General features: G+C 37.1%; 1 protein-coding gene across 1 annotated transcript in view; it reads left to right on the forward strand.

Annotated features, from left to right (window-relative positions):
* The window catches only part of NID1 (nidogen 1), a 111051-nt gene that overhangs the window by 27099 nt on the left and 58904 nt on the right, over positions 1 to 25048 (forward strand). The window contains exons 5-9 of the mRNA XM_074222961.1: positions 6088 to 6237; positions 10218 to 10469; positions 14556 to 14756; positions 16074 to 16319; positions 16738 to 16881. Of these exons, the coding sequence (XP_074079062.1) occupies positions 6088 to 6237; positions 10218 to 10469; positions 14556 to 14756; positions 16074 to 16319; positions 16738 to 16881 (993 nt within the window). The remainder of the gene's footprint in view (positions 1 to 6087; positions 6238 to 10217; positions 10470 to 14555; positions 14757 to 16073; positions 16320 to 16737; positions 16882 to 25048) is intronic.

A 25048-nucleotide genomic window follows, 5' to 3' on the forward strand; every position in this document is an offset into this window, starting at 1 on the left:
AATACCCCTCCCCCATGAATATAGATAGACTTGCTTGGGCAAAAAAAGTAAAGGGCAGAGAAAAAAATTAAAATAAAAAAATAATAGTAATAATTGTAGGTATGGCCAGATGGCGCAATGGATGAAGCACCAGCCCTGGAGCCATGAGCACCCGAGCCCACATCCAGCCCCATAGACCCAACAGTCACCCAGCAGTGTGACATGCAAGCCACCCGATCCCCACTGCCCTGCAAAAACCAAAAAGAAGAAAAAAAAAGACCCAAAATAAAATAAAATAGTAATAATAGTAGGGGTGGCTGGGTGGCAGACAGAGCATTGGCCCTTGAGCCAGGAGCACCTGGGTCCGAATCCGGCCCCAGACACCCAAAGATCACCCTGCTACATGGCCCCAGGCAGGCCACCCAGCCCCACTTGCCCTGCACCCTCCCCCAAATAATAATAACAAAAAATGTGCTTCAATCTTTGTTCCAACACCAACAACTCTGTCATGGGTGGATCACATTCTTTATGATAAGTCCATCACAAAAGTTACTTCCATATTTTTCCAATGTTGCCATTGCTGATCACAACTCCCTCCTTTCTTATTTCTCCCCTACCATGTACTATATTTTCTCTCTCTTTTCACTCTGACTCTGCTGTAGGGTCGCTGAGTGGTGCAGCAGACAGATCCCTGGTCCTGGGGCCAAGAAGCCCTGAGCCCCCATACCACCCCTTAGGCCCAGAATCCACCTGACCCTATGGTCCTGGGCAGGCCTTCCAATCCCAGCCCCTTGCAAAAAGTAAAAAAGAAAATGTGTTATATCTGACCACTCTCCCCCCATGGTCCATCCTCTCCTCCTTTATTCACATCCCCACCCCTTCCCCCTGCCCCCCCCTTCTTACTCCAGATGTCTATACCCCATTGAGTATATTTGCTGTTTCCTCTCCTAGCCATCTCTAATGAGAGCAAAGGTTCCCTCATTCCCCCTTGCCTCCCCCCTTCCATATCATTGCAATAGCTCATTGTAATAAAAAAAATCTTATTATGTGAAATATCTTGGACTATTCCCCCTCTCCTTTTTCTTTCTTCCATTCCATTCCCCTTTTTTTCCTATTGACTCCATTTTTACACCATATTTTATCTTCGAATTCAGCTTTCTCCTGTGCTTCAACTATAAAAGCTCCCTCTACCTGCTCTATTAATTGAGAAGGTTCATATGAGTATTATCAGTGTCATTTTTCTATGCAGGAATACATGCAGTTGATCCTCATTAAGTCCCTCATATTTCCCCTCTCTCCTCCAATCTCCATGCTTCACCTGAGTCCTGTATCTGAAGATCAAACCTTCTGTTCAGCTCTGGCCATTCCAAAAGGAACCTTTGAAATCCCCCTGGTTCATTGAAAGCCCATCTTTTTCCCTGGAAGAGGACATTCAGCCTTGCTGGGTAGTTCATTCTTGGCTGCATTCTAAGCTCTTTTGCCTTCTGGTATATTGTATTCCAAGCCCTATGAGCTTCCAGTGTAGTTGCTGCTAAGTCCTATGTGATCCTGACTGCAGCTCCATGATATTTGAACTGTGTCCTTCTGGCTGCTTGTAATATTTTCTTTTTGACTTGGGAGTTCTGGAACTTGGCTATAATATTCCTGGGGGTTGGTTTTTTGGGATCTCTTTCTCGGGGGGATCGGTGGATTCTCTCCATTTCTATTTTGCCCTCTGCTTCTAGAATATCAGGGCAATTTTCCTGTAGTAATTCTTTGAAAATGATGTCAAGGCTCTTTTCCTGATCATGACTTTCAGGTATTCCAATAATTTTTAAATTATCTTTCCTAAGTCTGTTTTCCATATCAGTTGTTTTTTCAATGAGATATTTCACATTTTCTTCTAATTTTTCATTTTTTTGGTTTTGAAGTATTGAGTCCTGATTTCTGGTAAATTCATCAATCTCCCTGAATTCTATTCTTTGTCTGAAGGATTTGTTCTCCTCAGAGAGTTTTCTTATCTCTTTTCCCATCTGGCCAATTTTCCTTTTTAAAGCATTCTTCTCCTCAATAACTTTTTGAACTGCTTTATCCGTTTGACCTAAGCTGGTTTTTAGCATGCTATTTTCTTCAGCATTTTTTTTGGATTTCCTTGACTAAGCTGCTGACTTCATTTTCATGTTTTTCCTGCATCTCTCTCCTTTCTTTTCCCAGTTTTTCTTCCAACTCACTCATTTGATTTTCAAAGTCTTTTTTGAGCTCTGTCATAGCCTGAACCCAATTTTTGTTTTTCTTGGAGTCTTCAGATGCAGGAGCTTGTGCTTTCTCATCTTCAGACTGAGTATTTTGATCCTTCTTGGGCTCATTTGCAAAATATTTCTCAATGGTCTTCCTTTTGTTTCTTTGCTTGCTCATTTTCCCAGCCTAAGCCTGTTTTTTGGGGTGCTTCCTGAGCTTTTGGGACACTCCCACAAGGGTCTCAGTGTGTGAGGCTCTGTCCTCCCTCCTGGTCTGTGAATGACCATAAGCGCCCCCCTCTGCCACTGGGCCAAGGTGGGGGGGGCTGTTGTTCTATGGGGGGGCCTAGACTGGGATCAGGATCTGAATGTGGTCAGAGCCCCAGAGTCCTGTTCCAGAGGCAGAGGACAGAGCTGGGCAGTCTCTCTCTCTCTTCACTCCCCCTCCCTCAGCTCAATGGGCTCATGCCCTGGGGGCTCCTGCTTACCAGCTCCGCCTGCTTCTGTTTCCAGGTCTGGGCTGCTGGCTGTGTGCCCAGAGGGCTGGGTTCCATGTGCTCACTCTGGCAGAGGTCCCCCGCTGTTCCCCCACTTTGTGCCCAGTGCTCCCTGGGGTGCAGCTCAGGAGACTCCCCAGCTGTGAGCCGCGGCTCCCGGCGCCCTGGGGCTGCCTCCAGGAGGCTGAAGTTCTTTCACTCTGGTGGCCACCCCTCTGGTAGGCCGCCCCTCTGACCCTGGGGAGCAGAGCCTTTCTGCTCTTTTCTAGGTTACCTTGAGTAGGAGAACTACCTCACTGGGCCCCTTTGTGGGTTCTGTCTCTCGAAAGTTTAGTTAGAGTCCTTAGCTTATGAGTTTTTATCAGAGAGCTCTTAAGACTGGATCCCTTCATGTCGCCATCTTGGCTCCCCCCCCCCCCCATCTCTAAAAACCACAAACATAATATGACAAAATCCTGTCTTTAAGCTAGTCTTGGGGTATAAGATTTAACACCTGTCAGGATAATGACAGGATTTTTAAGAGGTGGAAAGGACCTTTGAGATCTTCCATTTTATGGATCAGGAAACTGAGGCTCTCAAATGTGAAAAGTTTTGCCCAAAATCACCCAGGCAGCAGTGGACAGAACTAGTATTTGAACTCGTTTCCATTAAACTGATCCCATGTACATTTCTGAGACACAAAATCTGACCTGCAGCAATCTGAATCTGTGTTATAACAAAACTCTAATATTTCTATTAAAAATACTGTTTATTAAAAACATTTTTAATGCTAACATGGTATAATTCAGCAAAATAGATTTAAATGGCATGGAGCAGTGTCTGTTTTGTATGATCTCTTTTATATGATGATAATAACTCATGCTTATAAAGTAGCTTAGTAGAGAGAACACTTGACACAGTATCAGAAAGACCTGGGTTCAAATTCTGATTTAGATAAGAGTAATATGACTCTGTACACATCTCTTAATTGCTCAATGCTCCAGTTTCTTCATCTGTGAAATTAGGAGGTTAGGTTTGATGGTCTTTAAGATCTCATTTAGCAAGAAGTCTAGGATCCTCTGATCTAAATGAATTAAAAATGCTTTATTCAAGACAGACTCATGGAAGGTTTTTAGAGATGAATGGCTCACCTGTGATTACAAAGTCAGTTAGTGTCAGGTCCCACTCCCAGACCAAGGCTCTTTCCACAGTTTTACCCTACCATGGACTTATTCCCCATCTATAAAGATAGTAGGTCAAGACTCTTTCCCCAGTCTCACCCTATAATGGTCAATTATTATTCCCCTTCTATAAAATTATTAGACCAAGACTCTCTACAGTCTCACTCTACCATGGTTTTATCTCCTTCTACATGGCTTTGGAGAAGTTTGATTGTTTCATTTTATGTCCTTATTGTGATTTACTAGATGGTCAATAAAGGCAGTCATAACCTCATTTGAAATTTCTGAAGAAAGTGACAGGCAAGATGTGGAGACCTGGTGATACTGTTTTCATGAAGGAGCTGACAACAGGAAAGTGGTGGTTTAATCCAGGTCACATAACAAATCGGTGGCAAGATGAGGAAAAGATTGCTTTATTTTGCCTCCTAACTGAAAGCTCAAGGCCCCAGTGCCCCTCCTTTAAACATTTCATCATTGGTGTCTTACATGATACTAAAAGTTCTTAGGAACATGGCAATCTGCCTCTTAAAACTATGTTTCCAATTAATCCTCCCCAGATGTTTTGGATGCATTTCCCTCAGATGTACTTATTCACTTGCAGATGTCTAACTTGACTTTCATTCTATTTCTGCCATATTTCCACCCTATCTAGGTATGTTTGAATTTCTTGTTTATGAAATGATTTCCACTTCTCCCAACCTATGTGGGATATTTTATGTTTGTTGAAAAAAGATTTTTGTTTGTGAAAGCCTTGAAAATCAAAATCTGGCTTAAAATCAGGTGTTATTCCCTCTCTTACTTCTTCCCAGCTCTTTCACTATTTTCATTAGTAAGTGAAAAATGACTTCACCCTAGCCTTCAATGTATTTGTGATATTATCCATGGAGGCCCCCACTGACATGCAGGCAACTGGGGAACTACTTGAAAGCTTGGGGCACAGTTGGAGATTGGGTAGTCAATAGCCTTACAAGTGTGTGTGTTCAGTTAAAGGCCCCAATTTCCTTTTTTCCCAGCTCCCTCTTTACACATCCCCTAAAAATGTCTGTTATGTGACTCCATTCCTGGAGGATTAATGGAAATTACATGTGATTAATTTTCTATTGCTTTTGACTTCATTCATGTGTTGACTTCTAATTATGTATGGGATTGTTATCACAGTCAGAAACTCCCTCCCTGTTGTGCTTAGATAGACCACATACAAAATTAATTCGCTTTGAATTGTTCAATTAAATGAACTAGTTTATAATTTTGGTAAGAAGGAATCTAAGAGATGAAATTTTTAAATAGGAAGGTCCCCCCCTTTTTTTTCTTTGATCAAAGGATTTTAAAGCCAGATGTGACTATGTATTGTTGTTTATGAAAAACATTGGGAGTAGCTTACCTAGGTGTATGAATGTTGACTTCTGATTACTGATTATAGTTGTTGATCAATGAGATGTTGTGAGTCTCCCCCACATCTGAATCAACTTCAGATTCAAGGATTTACTGTGGCAGACTGGTAAACCTCATGAAACTTTCTCAGAAAAATATTTTTTACTTACATTCATAGTTGAAAGAAAATGTTAAGTTTCAGTTAGAGATTTAGTGAAATTAAAGATGTAATTCTTTTCTCCTATCCAAGTTCAAAGACTCAAAATTCAATGCTTTTCAGAACCTTTGCTCTAATGAATACTATTGTGCTAAAAGAAATGACAAATAGGATGGTTTCAGAAAAACCTGAGAAGATCTACATGAACTGATGCAGAATGAAGTGAGCAGTGAGATCATTGTACACAGTAACAGCACTACCATAGTGAGATTCAGCTATGAAAGATTTACATGTGCTAATCAAGATAAAGAACTAAAATAATTCCAAAGGACTCATGAGGAAAAATGCTATCCACCTCCAGGAAGAAAAAATGATGAATTCTGAGTTCAGAAGGAAACATGTTATTTTTCACTTTCTTTGTCCTTTTTGTTTTTGGTGATATGGCCTAATAAGTAAATACATTATACATGATTTCACATGCATAATTGTTATTATTTTTCTTGCTTTCTTAATGGTCAGAGGAGGGAGAGCATTTGGAACTTAAAGGTTAAAAAAAGGAATGAAAAAACAAATAAATAATACATTTTTCAAAAAGAAGATCACTTCTATATTCTAGAAGTGATGTGAGGAAAGGTATCCCAAAATACAGTTACAGGTAACACTCACAGAGACCCTAACTAGAGTGTTTTTTTCCTTTTTTAAAACAGTTTTCAGATACAACACTGATTCTCGACAGACTTGTGTCCAGAACAGATACCAATGCTCTATTCATGCACAATGCAGAGATTACCCAACAGGTTTTTGTTGTCATTGTGTTGCTGGGTACACTGGGAATGGTAAACAATGTGTTGCAGAAGGTAAGTAACTCACTTCCTTACAATGGATTTGATAAGGTATTGGGGGGGGGGGATGGTCAGGGCATCTGCCTTCACCCAAGTTCTGTAGACATTTAACACTTTTAGAAGTGAAATGAGGGAATTCTCAATACCAGAAAGACCAGTGGTCACCAAGTGATGGAACTTTTAGTTATGAGGCTTCATGAAGTATATCTCCTAAAGAGTGGAAGAGTTATCATATATACTAGTAGAATGAGTCTCAGGTCACTGAAATCACAAATCCTTAAAGTAAAAAAAAAGTAAAATATGTTAGATGATGAAAGTGATTTTGAATCTCTTATTCCCTGTACTTCCTTTGTACTTTGCTAATAATGATGGGATAGCTTTAAATCTGCTTGTTCTGGTTTGAGGAGTTCTATTCCTTTCCCATACTATTTTTTTTAATCTTAAATGTTTGAGCTTTAGTATAGGTTAGTGTAATGCAAGAATATAGGCAGAAATAGTGAAATTAGTTTGCTGGGGGTTGGAATAATTAATATCTGTTCATTTCCCCTGCTTTCTACTCTTCTTTACCATCCTGCATACTCTGCTAAATTCTATTTGTAGTTGCTAGGAAAACAATATGTTTCACAGATGTAGTTCTGTGAACCTAATAGACTGTTAGATACTGGGCTGTCCTTAATAACATTGTGTATTTAGCAGACTGTTAAAACACACCTCCTCCTCCAGTTCCTTTTGACAGGTGCTCTTGAATCAAATAAGACAAGCTCTAGTATTTTGGAATGCAAGGGGGCAATGGAAAGCATTAGGTCCTGGATCATCCCTGGTGGTCTATGTCCAGTGGCTGAGATCTGTTTTAGCTATATCTTGCCTCAGAAAGATGTGATTTGGTTCTTGATAGACCTGATCATCAGAAAGGTTTCCTATTGGTTGTATTGGTCTCAGTCTCCAGTGATGTCAGTTATCTGAGGTAGCCCTAGGGGGTCTTAGAACCAACTCAGCACACTATGGCAGCCAAAATAGCTTCTGTGAACTGTGAATATTCTGAATTCTGGCAGTAATAGAACCCATCTGTAGAATTTTATCAGTTTTGATAGCAACACTTTAGGAAGGATGTTGAAAAACAAGGACTTTTTCTGCTTGAGGAGGGTTGGAGATCATGCCATGTGAGGATCTGGAAATGTTTAACTGGAGGAGACTAAAGGGGACCAAGCTAGCTGCATTCAGTTATCTGAAGGGTTGTCAAAAAGAAGAGGGATGTAATCAATAATTTCTAAAAGTGGAATGAACTACCTTGGGATGAAATGGATGAAGACTGCATGACTTGTTGGGTTTCTTGTAGAATAGAGATATCTTATAGATTCAGGTTAAACTGGAGAACCTCTGTATGAGGTTCTCATATCATGGAATTCCATGATTTTGCAAGTTTAGCCTAAGGATATCTGAAGGCATTTACCAGGATAAAGAATAATTTTTTTTAAAATTTCTTACTTTTCTTACTTACATTTCTTTCTTTTTTTTAAAAAAAGTTAATCTGATGCCTTTTGTTTTTATGTTACAGTCATTTCTAAATATAACCTCCCTTTTTAACCTTCCATGAGCTTTCTCTTGTAACAAAGAAAAAAATAGTTAAAACAGATCAATTAACACAACAAAGCTGTGAGAATTACTAATAAATCCTAAGGAAAAAAATTAGCCTTATCAATGTTAGAATGAAGAAGACTTTTTATTTTATAGCAAGGTCAGAAATTAAACCCTTCTGTTAAGGGTTTAAGTTGAGCGCACACACAACATACAAAACACACACACACACACACACACACACACACACACACAGACCAAAAACTGGTTTTGTGGTTTAAGTATTTGTTGGCTTTCATCTTATTTATAAAAAATTAATTTTTCAGTTGAAGATTTGACATTTCATTTCCTCACACTCCCTTTATTAGCTTAGTTTGGCTCAACTCTTTATTGTAATTGTTCCTTGGATACATTTTTTTTGATATTAGTCTACAGAATTCATAACATTCTCCAGTGCCATGAAAAATTATGCCAAGTTCAAAAATGCTATACAGTAAATTGTCTAATACTTTAGATTAGCTACTTGTAGATATGTAAAACAGCTAGATATTAATGGAGATATGGGAAATCTACCCAGGTATGAGTTTAATTGTTTTGTGCTCATTCATTCAGTTGTTTCTCTAATAAATTTTCATGGAACACCTAACATATTTAAGAATCTCAAAGTTGGAAGAAAATTCTAAGGTCATTTAATCAATCTCAAGCCTTATAACAAGATGCCTATCAATCTTTCAATTGAAAATCTCTAGCTGTGGAAATCTACTCCCTCTTTGGAAAAAATTGTTATCTGTTGTATTATTTTTATTTCCAAATGTATCCCTCTTCCTCCTTTGGAACAAAGAGTAAAACAAGGAGATAAAACAACAATTCACCAAAACTAATTAACAAGGTATGTGAAAATATGTGATATTCTACTCTCATAGTCTCCAGCTTTTGTAAAGGAGAGAAATAGTGTTTTCTCAATTCTTTTCTGAGACTGACTTTGGTTAATTACACAGATTTCAATTTTATATTTTTTGATACTTTCTATTTACATAATTGTAGTTCCTGAGCATATTGGTTTCTTGGTTCTGGTAATTTCATCTTGTATCAGTTCATATAGATCTCCCCATGTTTCTCTGAATTCTTCACATTTGTCATTTCTCATAGCTTAGCCACCCATTACATTCATGCACTAAAATTTTTTTAACCATTCCTAAATCTGGGCATATGACCAGTATTTCCACAGTGGAAAAGCACTCTGCAAAGTAAATACTACTTAAGTTAAATTTAAATTTCTTTTGCTTGGAGACTTTATTTAAGTCAGGTCACCCCCTTCCCTAAGTGATTAGTTTTTAGTTCTTTTTATAAAATTAAAAATGTTAATAAATTTTTATTTTTGTTTTTTTTTGTTCTAATAGAAGTTCTAATCCATATAGAGTAAAATTCCAGTTTTAGCTGTCACATCTCTAGGAGGTTGGAACATTTATTGGGGAAAATGGAAAGCTTTGGAAGATAAGTCAAACTGTTTAAGGCCATTTAGATATCAACTTCTTCAGATCTCTATATATATTTCAATCAGGTCTATGCTAGAAAAGTAAACTAGGCATATTCTATTGTATCAGACCACAGGAATTCTTTGAATCTAGGACCAAGCCAGAGCAGCAAATGGAATGGAATGAAGAGAAACACTTTTAAGGACTTACTGTGTTCCAAGAAATGCTTCATGTTAGGAATAGAAATAGAAAATTTATACAGTCCTGATCACAAAGACTTCACACTTTAATTGGGACAGTATTTCCTAGGGTGCAGTCACAGGATTGATGGCAAGGCCCAGAGATCTTTAGGATGTACTATCATAGGGAGAGAGAGGGCAGGATTTGGTCTTTCAAAGGGAAGAAGTCTTATAGTGGTTTCAGTGCCAGGGACCTAGGATTATCTCTGAAAGAGTTTAGACTTGATGCTTTGGATGGGCCATCTTAGAATGAACAGATCCTCTTACATTCTGAAATAATGATGGATTAGATAATATTCTTGTCATAGACTTCCCCTTAATTTTCTGGATGGCAGTGTTATATTTTGTTATTTAGAGGCCTATTTTAGATGTGTTCTAAACTACCCAATGTGATGTACACAGAGGAATTTACCTTCTCTAACAATTAAAGACCCAATTGCATAAAGATATTTCATACCATATTTTTCATTTCATTGTTGACCTTTTCTTAAATTGAGTTTTGAAAAAGGACAAATTTTTTAGCTTATCCTAATATAGTACATCCTGGTTCTGTTCTCATGGATTGGCTTCTCCATGAGCAGGATCCTATGATAAGAAGTGTGGTATAACTTGCTCTCATTCCCGCCTCCCTTTTTGGAAGACAGGCTTGAAATTAGAATCTCTGTGGGCTATGGGCTTGTTTTTTAATCTTCTGTTTTCCAAACAGGTTCTCCCCAACGAGTTAATGGTAAAGTTCGAGGAAGGATCTTTGTAGGGAATAGCCAAACTCCAATTGTCTTTGAGAACACTGACCTCCATTCTTATGTTGTGATGAACCATGGGAGATCCTACACAGCCATCAGCACCATTCCTGAGTCTTTGGGTTATTCTCTGGTACCTCTGGCTCCTGTGGGAGGCATCATTGGATGGATGTTTGCTGTGGAACAGGAAGGATTCAAGAATGGATTCAGTATCACTGGTAATTTCCTTATATCATAATCTATGGATCAATTAGTTTTTTCTTAGAATGCCTGTGGAGCCTGGAGCCATGTATTGGGCATCAGCAAGGAACACTATATCTGGGCATAGCTGGTGTAAACATTTTGAGGGTCATTTTGGTCTCTGAAGGCAGACCATACTATTACTTGCATTCTTTTTAGTAGTATGAAGGCAAAAGCTACTGCCAGTTTTCCATGAGGGATGCCAACTGATGATGCCCAGGGCTACATTTTGACCTTGCAGAGATTTTTTTAGTAATTTGAAATTTTTTGACAATGCAAGTGATTGCCATTACTGCAAATATAACAGCATAGTTCCTATAAACTGCTGTATTCTATAGGCTATTAGGTTTCGGGCTCAAAACTTAAGAAGCACTTGACATTTAGCCCTTTTTTTTGAGATGAAAAGAGGGAAAACAAATGTCTGTCCTTTCTGATTATTTTAAATATCTGGGCTCCAGTTTTCTTATCTTCAAAATGAAATTGGCCTAGATGACCTCTGAAGCTTCTTCTAGCTCTAGATGTTATGTTCAAAGAAGGTAACTTAGCAGTAGCTGATTACTTGGTTAATAATTCCTTGAGAATAAGTTTTTTATAACTGTCATTGTCTTTTAAAATCTCCACTAATTATTCAAAGCATAGAAAAAGCTTGTATATAGATTCTCAGATGAATGTAAATGGGTAAATCCTATTCTTTCTCTGAAATTTATCTTCCTCAAGTCTCCCCATTCAAGTTTCCAATGCCCCCCTGTTATTTTTCCCCTTTTCCTTTCTATCAAAATAATAAAGGATCAGAAATCAATCTTTATATGTATCAATTAGTTAATTGTTAAATAAATTATTTTCACTAGGTTACTTCAACCAGAATTTGCATGATAAATTTTCCAACTCTAATGTAGACTAAAAAGCTTTCCTTCTTGCTTCCTTCCCTGAAAAAAAATAATAAAGTCAGCCTCTTCCCCCTTCTCCCTGCTCCCACTAACTAAACCCCAATGATTATCTTTCCTTTCCCTCCCTTTTATTCTGTCCTCAGATTTGAAGTTGCATATATTATGTTTTCTACCAATTCTGGTATTATTTTATTTAATAATTCTTTCCTACTAGAACCTTCAGGTATGCAGCCTTACACTGCCTGGGTTACACTTCCCCCTAATAACAACCTTTCTTATAAAGAAATGTATCACTGAAACTCATTTTCTTTGTCAATGGAGCAATGCTTATGGGCAGAATTAAAAATTCTTTCTATCTCATCTGTTGGGTCTTCACCTCCCACAAACATTTGTTGATTAATTAGGACAATGTCTTGGATATAGTGTATCTTTCCTTAAATATTTTCCTTAGTTATTGTCATCACAGATGTTCATTTAATAAACATTTATTAAGTGCTTGCTGTGTACATAACACATTTCAGGATACAAATGAAACGGAAGTCAGAATTCTTCCCCATAGCTTGTTTATAGTTTAGGAAGAGAGACTTACCAGAAACAACCAAAGAGTATAAACAAATTAATGATAACATATTTCAATACTTCCCTAACTGTAAGGGGCCACCATGTATTTTTAAAAATACAATCTTTAGGATATTCTGGTTTCTAAATGTTAGCATTTTCTCTTCTTGTCTTAGTCATAGCCCAAAGCTATTTCATTTTCATATTAATAATATAACAATAGGAACTGATATTTTCATAGTTTAAGGTTTATGCAGATTTTTTTAATGTACATTATCTCAAAGGAGTTTCATAACAGCCATGTGAAATAATTACTTCAAATTCTATTATCCCCATTTTTCAGATAAGAAAATTAAGGAATAATAGATATTAGAACTGCAAGGGGGAACTTAAAGGTTATCTAATCTAATTCCCTTATTTTATAGATGAGAACCTGAGGTTCAGAGAGATGAACCCACTTATTCAAAGTTGCCCTGGATAGTAAGTAGCAGTCAGACAGAATTTGAACTCAGATCCTCTAATTTAAAAAACAAAGCTTTTTCTTCTCTACTACCCTAATGAGATTCTTGGCATTTAGTGGCACAGGATGAAAATTTGAATTCTTACCTCTCAAGGAAACTAATTACTTTTCTTGGTGATCAGAGTACACCTTTATTTGTTTTCATCACAGCCAGAGGTATACCTTGTCCACCATGACAACCAATCTATATCCCTTCTCAGATGGCTTGATTGTAATTCTGCAGGGGAAACACAGAAATCTGAAATTAAGTCTTGACTTGTATTTTTCCAGCACCACTTTAGAAAATGGTTTAGTTGCCCTGTTTTAAGCCAATCTCCTAGGCTTCTCAACTGTCTTCTTCCAAATAGTGCAAGCTATCAGGAAGATTAAGAAATCATTTCATCTCATTTTTAGTCTCAGCTCAGGGCTTATTCAGATTTTGCCTCTTATGGATTGAATGATAATCATTTTTTATTGGAAATATGCTACTGATTTTTGTTTTTAGATTACTACTTTTTTCTACTAATTATCCCTCTAATAACTCTCCCTTAAAACAGAAAAATACTGTCAAGCAAAGCAAACTGACATGTTGACCATGCCTGACAATGAACAATTTATTCCATGCCAGTTGCTCAGCCCCTCTCTGTGGAGAGGAGGAAAGTATCCAACATCTTCAGCCCCCTAAAGTCAAGATTTCAATCATCCTGTTTCATCTCATTCCTCTTTCTATGCTGATCCATTTGCCTCAAGAAGTTCTGCATTAAATAATTAAAAGGACTACATTCATATGACTTTAGTTTGCATAAATTGAATAAAATTTGCTTTATCTGATGACCTCTTTGGCTACTTCTACAAATTAGTAGTAGAAAAAAAAGGTTATAGGATGCCACATTCTTCTACCCATACTGCTTCCATGCTTTACAATTCCTTTGGTTTTGAGTCAGTGTACAGACAGAATCTGATCTTTTGTATTATTCTATAGTTAACAAATAAGGCACCAAAAAGTTCCATCTAGTCCTGTATATTTAAATGCTCTTAAAAGATGAATCTGAGGCAGAGTTAAGATATGATAGGCAATAATTTTCCTTGGGCTACACTTAAGAAATCAATAGATTTAAAATATACTCCCATTCATGTACTGTTTTGAACAAGCAAATCTATTGGACCAAGAGATATTTTATACTCAATAACAATATTTGCTCATTCTCTATATTTCTCTTCTCATTACTTTTCATCCTTCTCAGTAGCCCCAGAGACCTCAGCCTTAAAGTTGAGATTGGGGTAACCATATAATGAGAATAGACAAATATAGGAATAGGCAAAAAAGTTAGGATTAGAGGAGAAATGCTATTTTATTTTAACCTAATTTTAAATATATTGTTGATGTCTTTACATCACTCTCATTTCTGGGAGGCGACCTTCTTCTCTCCTATCCCATCTCAACCCCAGACTGAATTCTTCTTGAAACAGGGAAGAAACATGGTATACAGCAACCATATCTGTGTTATAATCAGAATTTTAATAGTCCCCCTGCCTCTCTTTTTTTCATGAATGGATGTTTCAAACTCCATCAGGAGAATGTGATGTGCTGAACCACTTTCAGAAAGGAGCACGCCTACTTAAAATTGTTCTGGTAGTGGTGGTGGGTTGAACTGAGCTATTATCTTCATTCATCAACTTCTGCTAGTTATGCAATAGCATGCATTTTGTAAGATCACTAGCTGGCAGGCACCCAATGGCCATGTAGCATAAGGTAAATTGGCCCTAAGAGGATTAAATTCAAGATTCCAGTTGTTTTCACATGTGGTTTCTAATGAAATTAAAGCAAGGATCTAACACAGACTCCTTAAAAAAATTCCACCAACATATAGTAATTAAGCATTAAGGAGTAAGAATGGACAAGATGTAATAATGGCTCACATATCTATAAGGATTTAAGGTTTGCAAAGTGATTACATAAATCCTGACAAAAACTTTTGTATGAGGAAAGTTCAAAACTCCCAGAGGCTCAATATAATTTTTTTTGCTTGTTTAAAGTTAAGCATGAAAGTATTTATTTATAACAGTTGGATCCAGTAAGTGAACTATTCTGTGGTTATCATAATGATTTGACTTTACAGGAGGAGAGTTCACCCGTCAAGCTGAAGTGACTTTTGTTGGGTACCCAGACAAGCTCGTTATAAAACAGAAATTCAATGGCATTGATGAGCACGGTCACCTGACCATCACTACAGAGTTGGATGGACGTGTACCTGAAATCCCATTTGGCTCATCAGTCCAGATAGAACCTTACACTGAGCTCTACCATTATGCCAACTCTGGTAAGTCCAAGTTTCTATTTGAGATGATCTTTGAACCCCAGGCTACCTTAGAATCATACTTAGCCTCAATTCAATACAGATTTATTAAGTATCTACTATGGGGATAAGAAGCTCTGATTTATACCCTAGTAAGGGAGATAAAGTTATCATGCCAATTAGAAGTTGAGAACATAAGCAACAGTATGGTCAGATATTGTGGCAGAACTTAAGAGAGAGATGACTAAAGAGGACTCAGAGAAGGCTTCATAGAAAAAAGGGCAAACCTTAAGCTAGACAAAAGAATTTAATAAGTGGAGATAAGAGACACACATTCAAGATGACACAGCGCTAGGAAAGGGCTAAGTTCAAGAGTATTGGCCTGAGGAGGCAATCCTAAAGGATGATAATAATAATGATAATAAAAATAATAATACCTAACATTCACGTAATCACTTATAATGTTCCAGGGACTATGCTAAGTGCTTCAAAATTATCTCATTTGATTCTTCCAACCATCCTGGCACAAAAGTGCTATTATTATGTCTTTTAAAAAGTGAAGAGACTGAGACAGAGACTCAGTGACTTGCTCAGGGTTATCTAGCTAGTCAATGTCTGAAACTGGATTTGAATCCAGATCTTCGTTATTCCAGGTCCAGTACTTTATTCACTGTACTCACCTAGTTGCCTAAATAATTAAGAAAACTAAGAGGAGACTCCCTATCATCCTCCAAGCCCCATTCAAATAATTACTAAAAAAAATCAACCCCCTGACTATACAAAATCCTGTACATGAATAATTTAGACAGTGCTACAGGGAGGAGATATATACATACATACATACATGCATACATATATATATATATCATTCTATTTGTGTCATTAATTTCTAATTTTATATTTTGGTGAACTATTATGTAGAAACTACAGCGAATCACAAAAATGTAAAGCTTCTGTCTAAAGGTTTATTTTAAAGCAGGAAGTTGAAGGTAACCAATGCATGAGTGAGCAGAGATTGCTTTTCCTTGTAAAGTTTTGCCTCTCATTGCTTTTTCAGGTTTGATTACTGATTTTTTCATAACTTTGCAAAAATTGCCCTCTGACATAGAACTGACTTCTATGTTCTGGGTCAATTTTGAAATTCCATATTTTAAAAAAATCCCTTAATCCTAGAAAGAAACAATGTACTAAAAATAATAGAAGAAAGAAGGAATTTTTAGAGGCAAAAAGATTAGTGCCTAATAAAGAAAAAAATTTCACCCATTCCAGTCTCATTCCATAAACCCCCTCCAAGATTTCCTAACTTCTTGTTGATGACTTATCTCTCTCTCCCTTTTCCAGTTATCACATCCTCTTCCACCCGAGAATATAAAGTGACTGAACCTGATCAAGATGGAATCGCTTCTTCACATACCTACACTTACCAATGGAGACAGACCATTACCTTCCAGGAATGCACACATGAGGACCCTAGACAGCCTCTTCCTCCCACCCAGCAACTTTCTGTGGATAGTGTATTTGTTCTATACAATAAGGATGAGAAGATCTTGAGATATGCTTTGAGCAATTCTATTGGTCCTATTGGGGGTATGTAAAGCAGTAGTTTTGTGGGACTTGAGAGCATGTTTGTGTGTGTGTGTGTGTGTGTGTGTGTGTGTGTGTGTGTGTGTTTAAATTCATGCTTTAACTTTCTGTACTTTTTCTTTGACTCTTGGTGTCTAGCATAATTTTTGAAAAGGTGATGTAAGGAGAGGAAGAATATAAAAATATATCCTTTGGCCCAAAGGAAAGAATAAAAGGGTGCTTAATCTAAAATGTGGGTCATATGTTATCTTATTCCAATTCTCCATCTAAGAAATATTGATGTGCCGTCATATGCAGAAATGAGAAGCTTAATGTTGAGTTTATTGCCCATGGTTTTCAAAGTCAAGAAAAAATCCAGAGGTATTCCACTGAGTGCTTAGATACACTTAGAAAATTAATTTCACAATGTCTCCTTTTTCAGATGGCTCCCCTGACTCCCTTCAGAATCCTTGCTACACGGGTACCCATGGTTGTGACACAAATGCAGCATGCCGCCCAGGTCCAGGGAGTCAATTCATTTGTGAGTGCTCCATTGGCTTCCGAGGAGATGGACAGATTTGCTATGGTATGGCTATTAATCCTGATTTGAGAAGAGTTGAGATAGGAAATTAATTTTTTTTAACTACTCACTAATTATGGTTGTGCTTGAGCTCAGGGTCCATTGGCATTTTCCTACCTATTCTTTCCCAAGAAGAGACCACAAGTTACTCAGAAGGATGTCATCAATTTATTCACATCTTCTAGGGAATGCCATCACAGTTCCTATGTGCTAGTATTTATAGGAACTAGGACTCAGGGTCACAGAATCCCTGAAACCAGTTACAGAGGTTTACTCACTTTGGGAACAGAATTATCTTCAAGGGTTCATAGTCACATGTCCTTTCTCCTTCATAATTACTCCTTAATGCTTTACTCCCAAGAATTCACATTTGGACAACTTGCTTCCCTTTCCCCCTCACACTGATTCCTTAAGTCTTTACTATGTAGCAAGGACTTTGTTAACGTTGGGGATACACATATTGTCAAAAAAGAAAGATAATCCCTACCCTTACACACCAAAAGTGAAAAATAACATCCAAAAGGTAGCTGAAAAGTATGTAGTGAGGTAAAAGTGAGGATAAAAGTCCCTGGTCAGGCAGGGAATGGTTTTAAAAGTTCAGAAAAATCAGGAATATGTCTGACAGGGAAATAAAGACTGGTTGGCTTGAACCCCTCTGCAAGATGGAAACTCCAAGAGGAACTCATCAGTGGGGGTCAAGAGCAAGAATATTACAATGAGAAGGCTTCAGGCAATATCCAAGGAAATTAGATATTACAGAGCAAGGATACCCTAAGGGAATCCTTCCTCTTCTCCCTCTCTGTTCTCTCTCTCTCTCTCTCTCTCTCTCTCTCTCTCTCTCTCTCTCTCTCTCTCTCTCTCTCTCTCTCTCTCTCTCCCCCCCCTCCCTCCCTCCCTCCCTCCCTTTCTTTCCCTTTCTCTCCCTTTCTCTCCCTTTCTCTCTCTCTTCTCTTCTCTCCCCATTTCTTCTACCCCATCTCTCTCTCTCTCTTTCTCTCTCTCAGCCTTGCTGCCCTACCATCCACCAGTGTTCTTAATTTAACATGAGTGGGAAAAATACTTCAAGAATCTCTAAACCTGAGTGATTCAAAATTTGATAGTTATCTATCATATTGGAACTAGCGCAGTATTTGTAGAAAGCAGAAAATGCTTGAAGATGATTGCAGTTGACATTGATAATATAAGTGAATTAATTAACAAAATGTATATGAGAGGGACAAGTTAGGACGCTGTAGCCCAGGGATGTTAATTGATTTGACCCAGGTCACAGAGGGAGTAAATACCAGAGATACATTCAGTTCTTCCCACTCTACCATGCTGTCTCATGTTAGATTTTGTTGGCTAGCGTTCATTAGATGTTAACACCAAGTAGGATGAATAGAAGTTGTTGTGTGGCTGATAGAAGGATAGCCATCCAACATGAATAACTCAAAAAGGTAAAGGAATATGGAAGTTGCTGACCTCTCTTCTAGGGGTACATTTCCTCCAAAAAATCAAGCCCCCATTTATTTTCCCCAAACTAAATTCAGATGTGTTTTGCCTTTCTGCCAGATGATTTCATCTCCAAGAAGTCAAATTATAAGTTAATATCACATGACAAACTCATGCTGCAGTTCCTAGACTACAGTCTTTGGAGTTTCATCTATTTGTGATGCCTTAGCTTATAGATGATTTGATTTTTCAACTCAAAAAGTCTCTGTCCTGTAAAATCAATATGCAGGGGAGGCTAGGTGACATAGTGCATAAAGCACCGGCCCTGGAGTCAGGAGTACCTGGGTTCAAATCCGGCCTCAGACACTTAATAATTACCTAGCTGTGTGGCCTTGGGCAAGCCACTTAACCCCATTTGCCTTGCAAAAACCTAAAAAAAAATCAATATGCAGGTAACATCCAATTATCGTAATATTTAATTTTTTTTTTGTTTTTTTTAGGTTTTTGCAAGGCAAATGGGGTTAAGTGGCTTGCCCAAGGCCACACAGCTAGGTAATTATTAAGTGTCTGAGGCCGGATTTGAACCCAGGTACTCCTGACTCCAGGGCCGGTGCTTTATCCACTACGTCACCTAGCCTCCCCATAATATTTAATTTTTTTAAAAAAATCTTATTTTCCCCATTTACCATCTTGGAAAAAAATTTTTGAACTTATTATCTAGGAAGGCATGAACATAGTTTGCTTTTTGTCCTATCATTTTTTCATCCTGGCTTATTAACATCATGGAATGTTGGCATTTTCTTATTCAAGCTGCTCATTGTTCTAGGCTACTAAATTATGCTTCTAAGTGTCAGTGACCTATGTCAATGCCCTTTAATCTGAAATTGCATTAAGCAGATCACTTCATGTATTATTCCAACGTGGGAAGTATCCGGGGAGAATGAAAGTGAATTAAGCCCTTCCTTTCCAACTGTATGAGCCTGTTGAATTCCATGCCTGTAACTGTGCTCTAATACAATAAAATCTGAGGAGCAAAGTGGGGCTACCTTTGATCAGTCATCAAATAGGCATGGTATGATCTGATTTTTCTAACGATTTTAATTGTGCCAATGGAAGGAGTTTTGCTACTTGATAGAATGCATCCATTTCTTGAGAGGTTAGAAATTTCTTAAAATGGATTACTTAGAAAATAAAAAGTGCTCATAGAATGTATGATTTTGAACAAGGCTGTTGGTATGTGTGTTTTATAAGATTGAATCCCAGCACTAAAGCAGTTTATAATTTCTTAGGAGGACAAAAATGGATAAGCATATAATGAATAAAAGATGGAAAAAGCAAACATGCCAAAGTAGAAATAAAAACAGGAATGATAATAAATAAAATTTATTTAGTTAAAGTTTGCAAAATGCTTTACAAATATTATTGCATTTTATTCTCGAAGCAGTTCAAATAACAGACAGTTCAAATAAAAGACAGTTCAAATAACTTGCCCCAAATCAAACAACTAATAACTGTATAAGGTCAGATTTGAATTCAGATCTTCCTAATTCTAGGTTTAGTGCCCTGTCCATTGCACTATTTAGTTACCTATAATAATAAAAGTAAATATATCGATCAAGGAATTTACTCCAGATTGGACAGTGATGACTATGACAAAGAAGTGCTTACTTTTTTATTAAGTGCTTAGTATTGTCAGCCACTGTGCTAAGCACCAAGGATTCAAAGACAAATAAAAAGAAAGACAGTCCATGTCCTCAAAAAACTTTCATTTTAAAAGAGAACAGAAAAGTTGGAGGGAGTGGATATAGACTGGTGGGAAAAGCAAGTACATTTCTTATATGAGGGCATGGTTTTGAAGTCCAGAAAATCAATAACAGGGCTAGGAAGGAATGAAGGCCTCTAACCTGTGTACCTTCACACACACACAAAAATCAACCAATGGGGGAAGGGAGGTGGGTCCTGAAGAGGGACCTTCCAGGTGAGTAGGACTCTGTTAATTGGATGTTACAGGGTGAGGAGGTTTTATGTAGTGAAGTAAGTTCAACAGTGAAACAGTAGTAAAGGGTTAATTTTCAGTTAAAAAAAGAGGGGAATGAAGGCAGGTTGACCTGACCTGGGTTGAAGTGGGGGGATTTTTCCTGGTTTGTAAGTATGTATAATAATATATGAGAAACATTTATTTCTTCTGTCCATTCACTGAGGTAAAAATAAAACATGCTGACTCAAACAGGAAATTCAAATTTTAATTAGTTCTTTTCCCATACCTCATGGTATTGGGCTTCTTAAAGTCTGTACTAAATGGAGCATAAATTCTATAAACAGACTATGTTTACTTTTCGAAGATCAGTCTAGGAAAGTACTGAGAAGTTCATAGCTGGTAGGCTGACCACTTGATGATGAATTTTTTAGAAAATAAGAAATGATGTTTAGTTCTGTGCGACTTTTTTTCTGTTTCTATAATGTCAGTTGAAGAATGGTAGAAAAGGGAACAAAGGATGCTGACTCACATAGTTTCTGCATCCTCCATAAACATTAACTTGTTAATATGCCAAAAGTAGGATTCTTGTCCCCTGACTAGTGAGTGAACATATTCATGGAAAGAATGGGAACATATCAATCTTCATGTTCTTGCTGTAAATGAAATCAGAAGATAACAGGAAGTTACAGCTAAACAGAAAGATGGTTCAGCTTATACTTGAAGAGGTGAATGAAGAAATAGATAGAACTGGTCTTAACATGCTTCCAAATGCAACAATAGACAACATTTTGTGATATATTTGTTCTAGAATAATAAAGCTCAAGACAAGTATTTTCTTTTTTTTTAAGACAAGTATTTTCAAAAATGATCTTTAAAGTAACAATAGCTTGGGGTGGCTAGGTGGTGCAGTGGATAGAGCACCGGCCCTGGAGTCAGGAGTACCTGAGTTCAAATCCAGTGTCAGACACTTAATAATTACCTAGCTGTGTGGCCTTGGGCAAGCTACTTAACCCCATTGCCTTGCAAAAACCTAAAAACAATAACACTAGCTTATGCATCAATATTTATGGCAAAAGGTAAAATGCTAGAAAATTTTAAGAATAATTCAATAAGTATCTCTATGAAATTAAGATTTGAAGGTAAGAAATGAGAGCAGCCAAAGATTCAAACTATATAGAAGGGGTGACTAGATGATGTAGTGGATAGAGTCAGGAGTCAGGAGGACCTGAGTTCAAATTCAGACTCAAACACTTAATAATTACTTAGTTGTGTGACCTTGGGCAAGTCACTTAACCCCATTTGCCTTGCTAAAAAACAAAAATAAAAAAGTAAACTACACAGAAACCTCATGCCTTTATCATGAATTTTTTTCTAAGAACAAGCATTAGACATGTTGACTACCAAAAATATTACAAAGAATGAACTTGATTATATTTTAACATAGGAAATAACTAGTTATGCAGATGGAAATGATTTCTGAATGTTAGAACATGTAAAACCATCAATACAAAATTAGAAGAAAGAATACATGGTATGAGACTGAGGCAAATTCAACCTGTCCTATTTGAATACAGTCTTGATGGTAAAAAGTGGGAAGTGGGCAAAAGAATTTTAAGGATATTAAAACAAACTATCACTAGTTACTAACGGGGCAGCTAGGCAGCTTTATGTGGGGGACAGAACACCAGCCCTGCAGTCTGGAGGACCTGCTAATTGGATGTTACAGGGTGAGGAGATTCACTGTTTCACTGTTGAACCAGTAGTAGAAGTTTATTTTTGAGTTAAAAAAAAGAGGGGAATGAAGGCAGGTTGGGATGAAGGGGGGATTTTTCCTGATTTGTAAACATATATATATATATATATGAGAAACAGTTACTTCTTCTGTCTATTCACTGAGGTAAAAATAAAACATGCTGACTTAATTACCCAACTGTGTGACTTTGGACAAGGCACTTAATCCCATTGCCTTGAAAAAAAATAAAAAACATAAAAATAAACCCCAAAGAACTAGAAATTACATCAGATAGCAAACCAAAGGTATATATCCAAATTCTATCCATGGTGTGTGTTTGTTCATTTTTAAAAATTCATTGAGCATGGTAGAGAGAAAAATGATGCCTTAAAACAAGAGTTCTTAATATTTCATTAGAGCACCAGACTGAGTAGTACAGAAATCTGAGAGAAAACATAATATATCATTTTTTTTCTAGCCCAGAAGCAGGAACCAAAGTCAGAAAGCTGCTGTGTCTCTCTGATCCCTGAAACAGACTGTGTATCAAGCATGATCTTTGGAGTAGATTTGTAGCTGAGCACAGGGCTGACCTGTAGTTGTGTTCCAAGGCGAGAAGTAGCTGTGAATACAGCAAAGGAGCAAGAATAAGAGCCAGCTTGCATTTATGTAGTACTAAACCAGTCAGAATTACGAGGAAATCTATGTCTTGGTATGAGGTTGGTCTGCTGTATTTCAGGGTCAGGAGCATTCACTGCTTTAGAGGATCTACTTCAGACTGATCTGCCCAGAATCTATGTACTGCTTCAGAAGCAGTGATAGAAATAAATAGTAGTTATGTGGCACTGATCTTGGAGTGAAGTTGCAGATTTAGCCCCAACCCTGATTGAGGACTGCAGCTATATGACTCGGGCAAGGACCAAAGACCAAGGGCTTCTGTCACTCTGAATTTGCAGAGCTTTCTTGCTAGCTGACAGGGACTGGATCCAGTAGTAGTTTACTGGATTTCTAATGAGGGGCAAACCTATATTACACAGATTTAAAATGGGGTCAGGAGCTTGAAAAGTTCAGATCAAGAGAATACCAGGTCAGAACATCAAGTACACCTCCAGCATAAGCTGCTCCTGAGATCTTTGAAAAACATAGCACTAAATATCTAAAAATAGAGTAACAAGATTCCAAAGAATACAAAACAGGACCTAATAAGCCCCTGGTATTCTCTTCAAAATGTTCAGAATCTAGATTTAATACAAAGCCCCATTTTAGGAACCAAGGTGAGAGAGAGAGAGAGAGAGAGAGAGAGAGAGAGAGAGAGAGAGAGATGAACGAATCCTATGATGAAGAACTATGATGCCAGTAATGCTCAAGACTCAAACTCAAAAGAAAGCAAAATACCAATAAGCAGTGCCTCAAAGGAAAATACAGCCTGACTACAAGGTCAACTAAGATTTATGGAAGAAATGAAGCAAATTTTAAAATATATGTATTACAAATTAAGTAAAGAACTAGAGGAAGGAATTGAAAAACAAGTGAGAATTATGGAGAAAACTCTTAGAGACTTAACAAATTAATACAGAGGCACAAAACCTTACTCAAACCTCTCTAAAAATTGGAATGAACTAAATAGTAATTAATAACTCCTCAAGACAAAAGAAATATTTTTTTAAAAATCAAAAGCCAAAAAAAAAGAAGAAATTGTAAGAAATAATAAATTAAAAACAACCAAGCCAGAAAAGAGATCAGGGAGATAATTTTAAAATCACTGGGTAACCTGAAATTCCTGGAGGGAAAAAAAGAATCTATTTTCCATGGTTTTAGAAATTGCAAGAGAAAATGACTCAGATCCATTAGAATCAGTAGATAGAGTGAAAATAGAAAGAATTCACTCCAAATCAGAATCCCCAGGTCTGTCATAGCCACAATCCAGAGCTTCCAAGATAAAGAAAATATTGTAAACATCCAGTAAGAAAGAATTCAAACATTAAGGAGCCACAGTCAAGAACGTACAAGATTTACCAGCTACAACATAAAAGGAATGTAAAGCTTGGAATATGATGTCCCAAAAGACATATAACCAAGAATATTTTACCCAGTAAAACTGAGTATAATTCTACAGAGTAAAAAATAGTGTATGAAATAAAAGAATTCCAAGCATGCTTGCTGAAAAGACCAGAACTGTTTGAAACTTTGAAATACAAACACAGGAGTCAGGAGAAACATAGATAAATGATGTTGTTGTTGGGCATTTTCAATCATGCCTAAATACTTTGTGACCCAATTTAAGATTTTCATCAAAAAAATACTAAAATGATTTGCCATTTCCTTCTCCAGTTCATTTTTACATATAAGGAAACTGAGACAAATAGGATTAAGTGAATCACCCAGGGTCACACTGCTAGTAAGTGTCTGAGACCAGATCTGAACTCATGAAGATGAGTCTTTTTGTTTCCAAGCTCAGTGCTATCCTCTGGACCACCTAGCTGTTGCCAAATAAAATAAATACAAGTGAGCAATCAGCCAGGACTATATAATAATGAATATTTATATTCTAATGGGGAAACTCATATGAGTACTCCCCAAGGTCTAATTTTTATCAGGGGATATAAAGGGATCTAAAATAAACATGTTTTGTTCTGGATATTAAAAGGTAATACAGCACAGCCAGGTGGCACAGTGGATAGAGTGCCAGGCTTGAAATCAGGAACACTAGCCCCCAGCATTTACTAGCTGTGAGACCCTGGGCAAGTCACTTAACCCTTTTTGCTTCAGTTCTTCTAAAAAATAAGCTGGAGAAGAAAATGGCAAACCACTCTTATTATTGCCAAGAAAATTCCAAACAGGGTCATAAAGAATTGGATATGACTGAACAGCAAATTAAACACTGCTTCAGAACACTGAAAACACACTTAATCTCAATATTACATAAACTGTTTATAAAAGTAGGAAAAAAGAGATACTATCAAATTCCTTCTCTGATACATTCTTGAAACCTAAACCAGAAGAATAAATTTTAGACCAATATCCCTAATGAATGT

The sequence above is a fragment of the Macrotis lagotis genome, chromosome 2, assembly GCF_037893015.1.
Source record: "Macrotis lagotis isolate mMagLag1 chromosome 2, bilby.v1.9.chrom.fasta, whole genome shotgun sequence".
Taxonomy (NCBI): domain Eukaryota; kingdom Metazoa; phylum Chordata; class Mammalia; order Peramelemorphia; family Peramelidae; genus Macrotis; species Macrotis lagotis.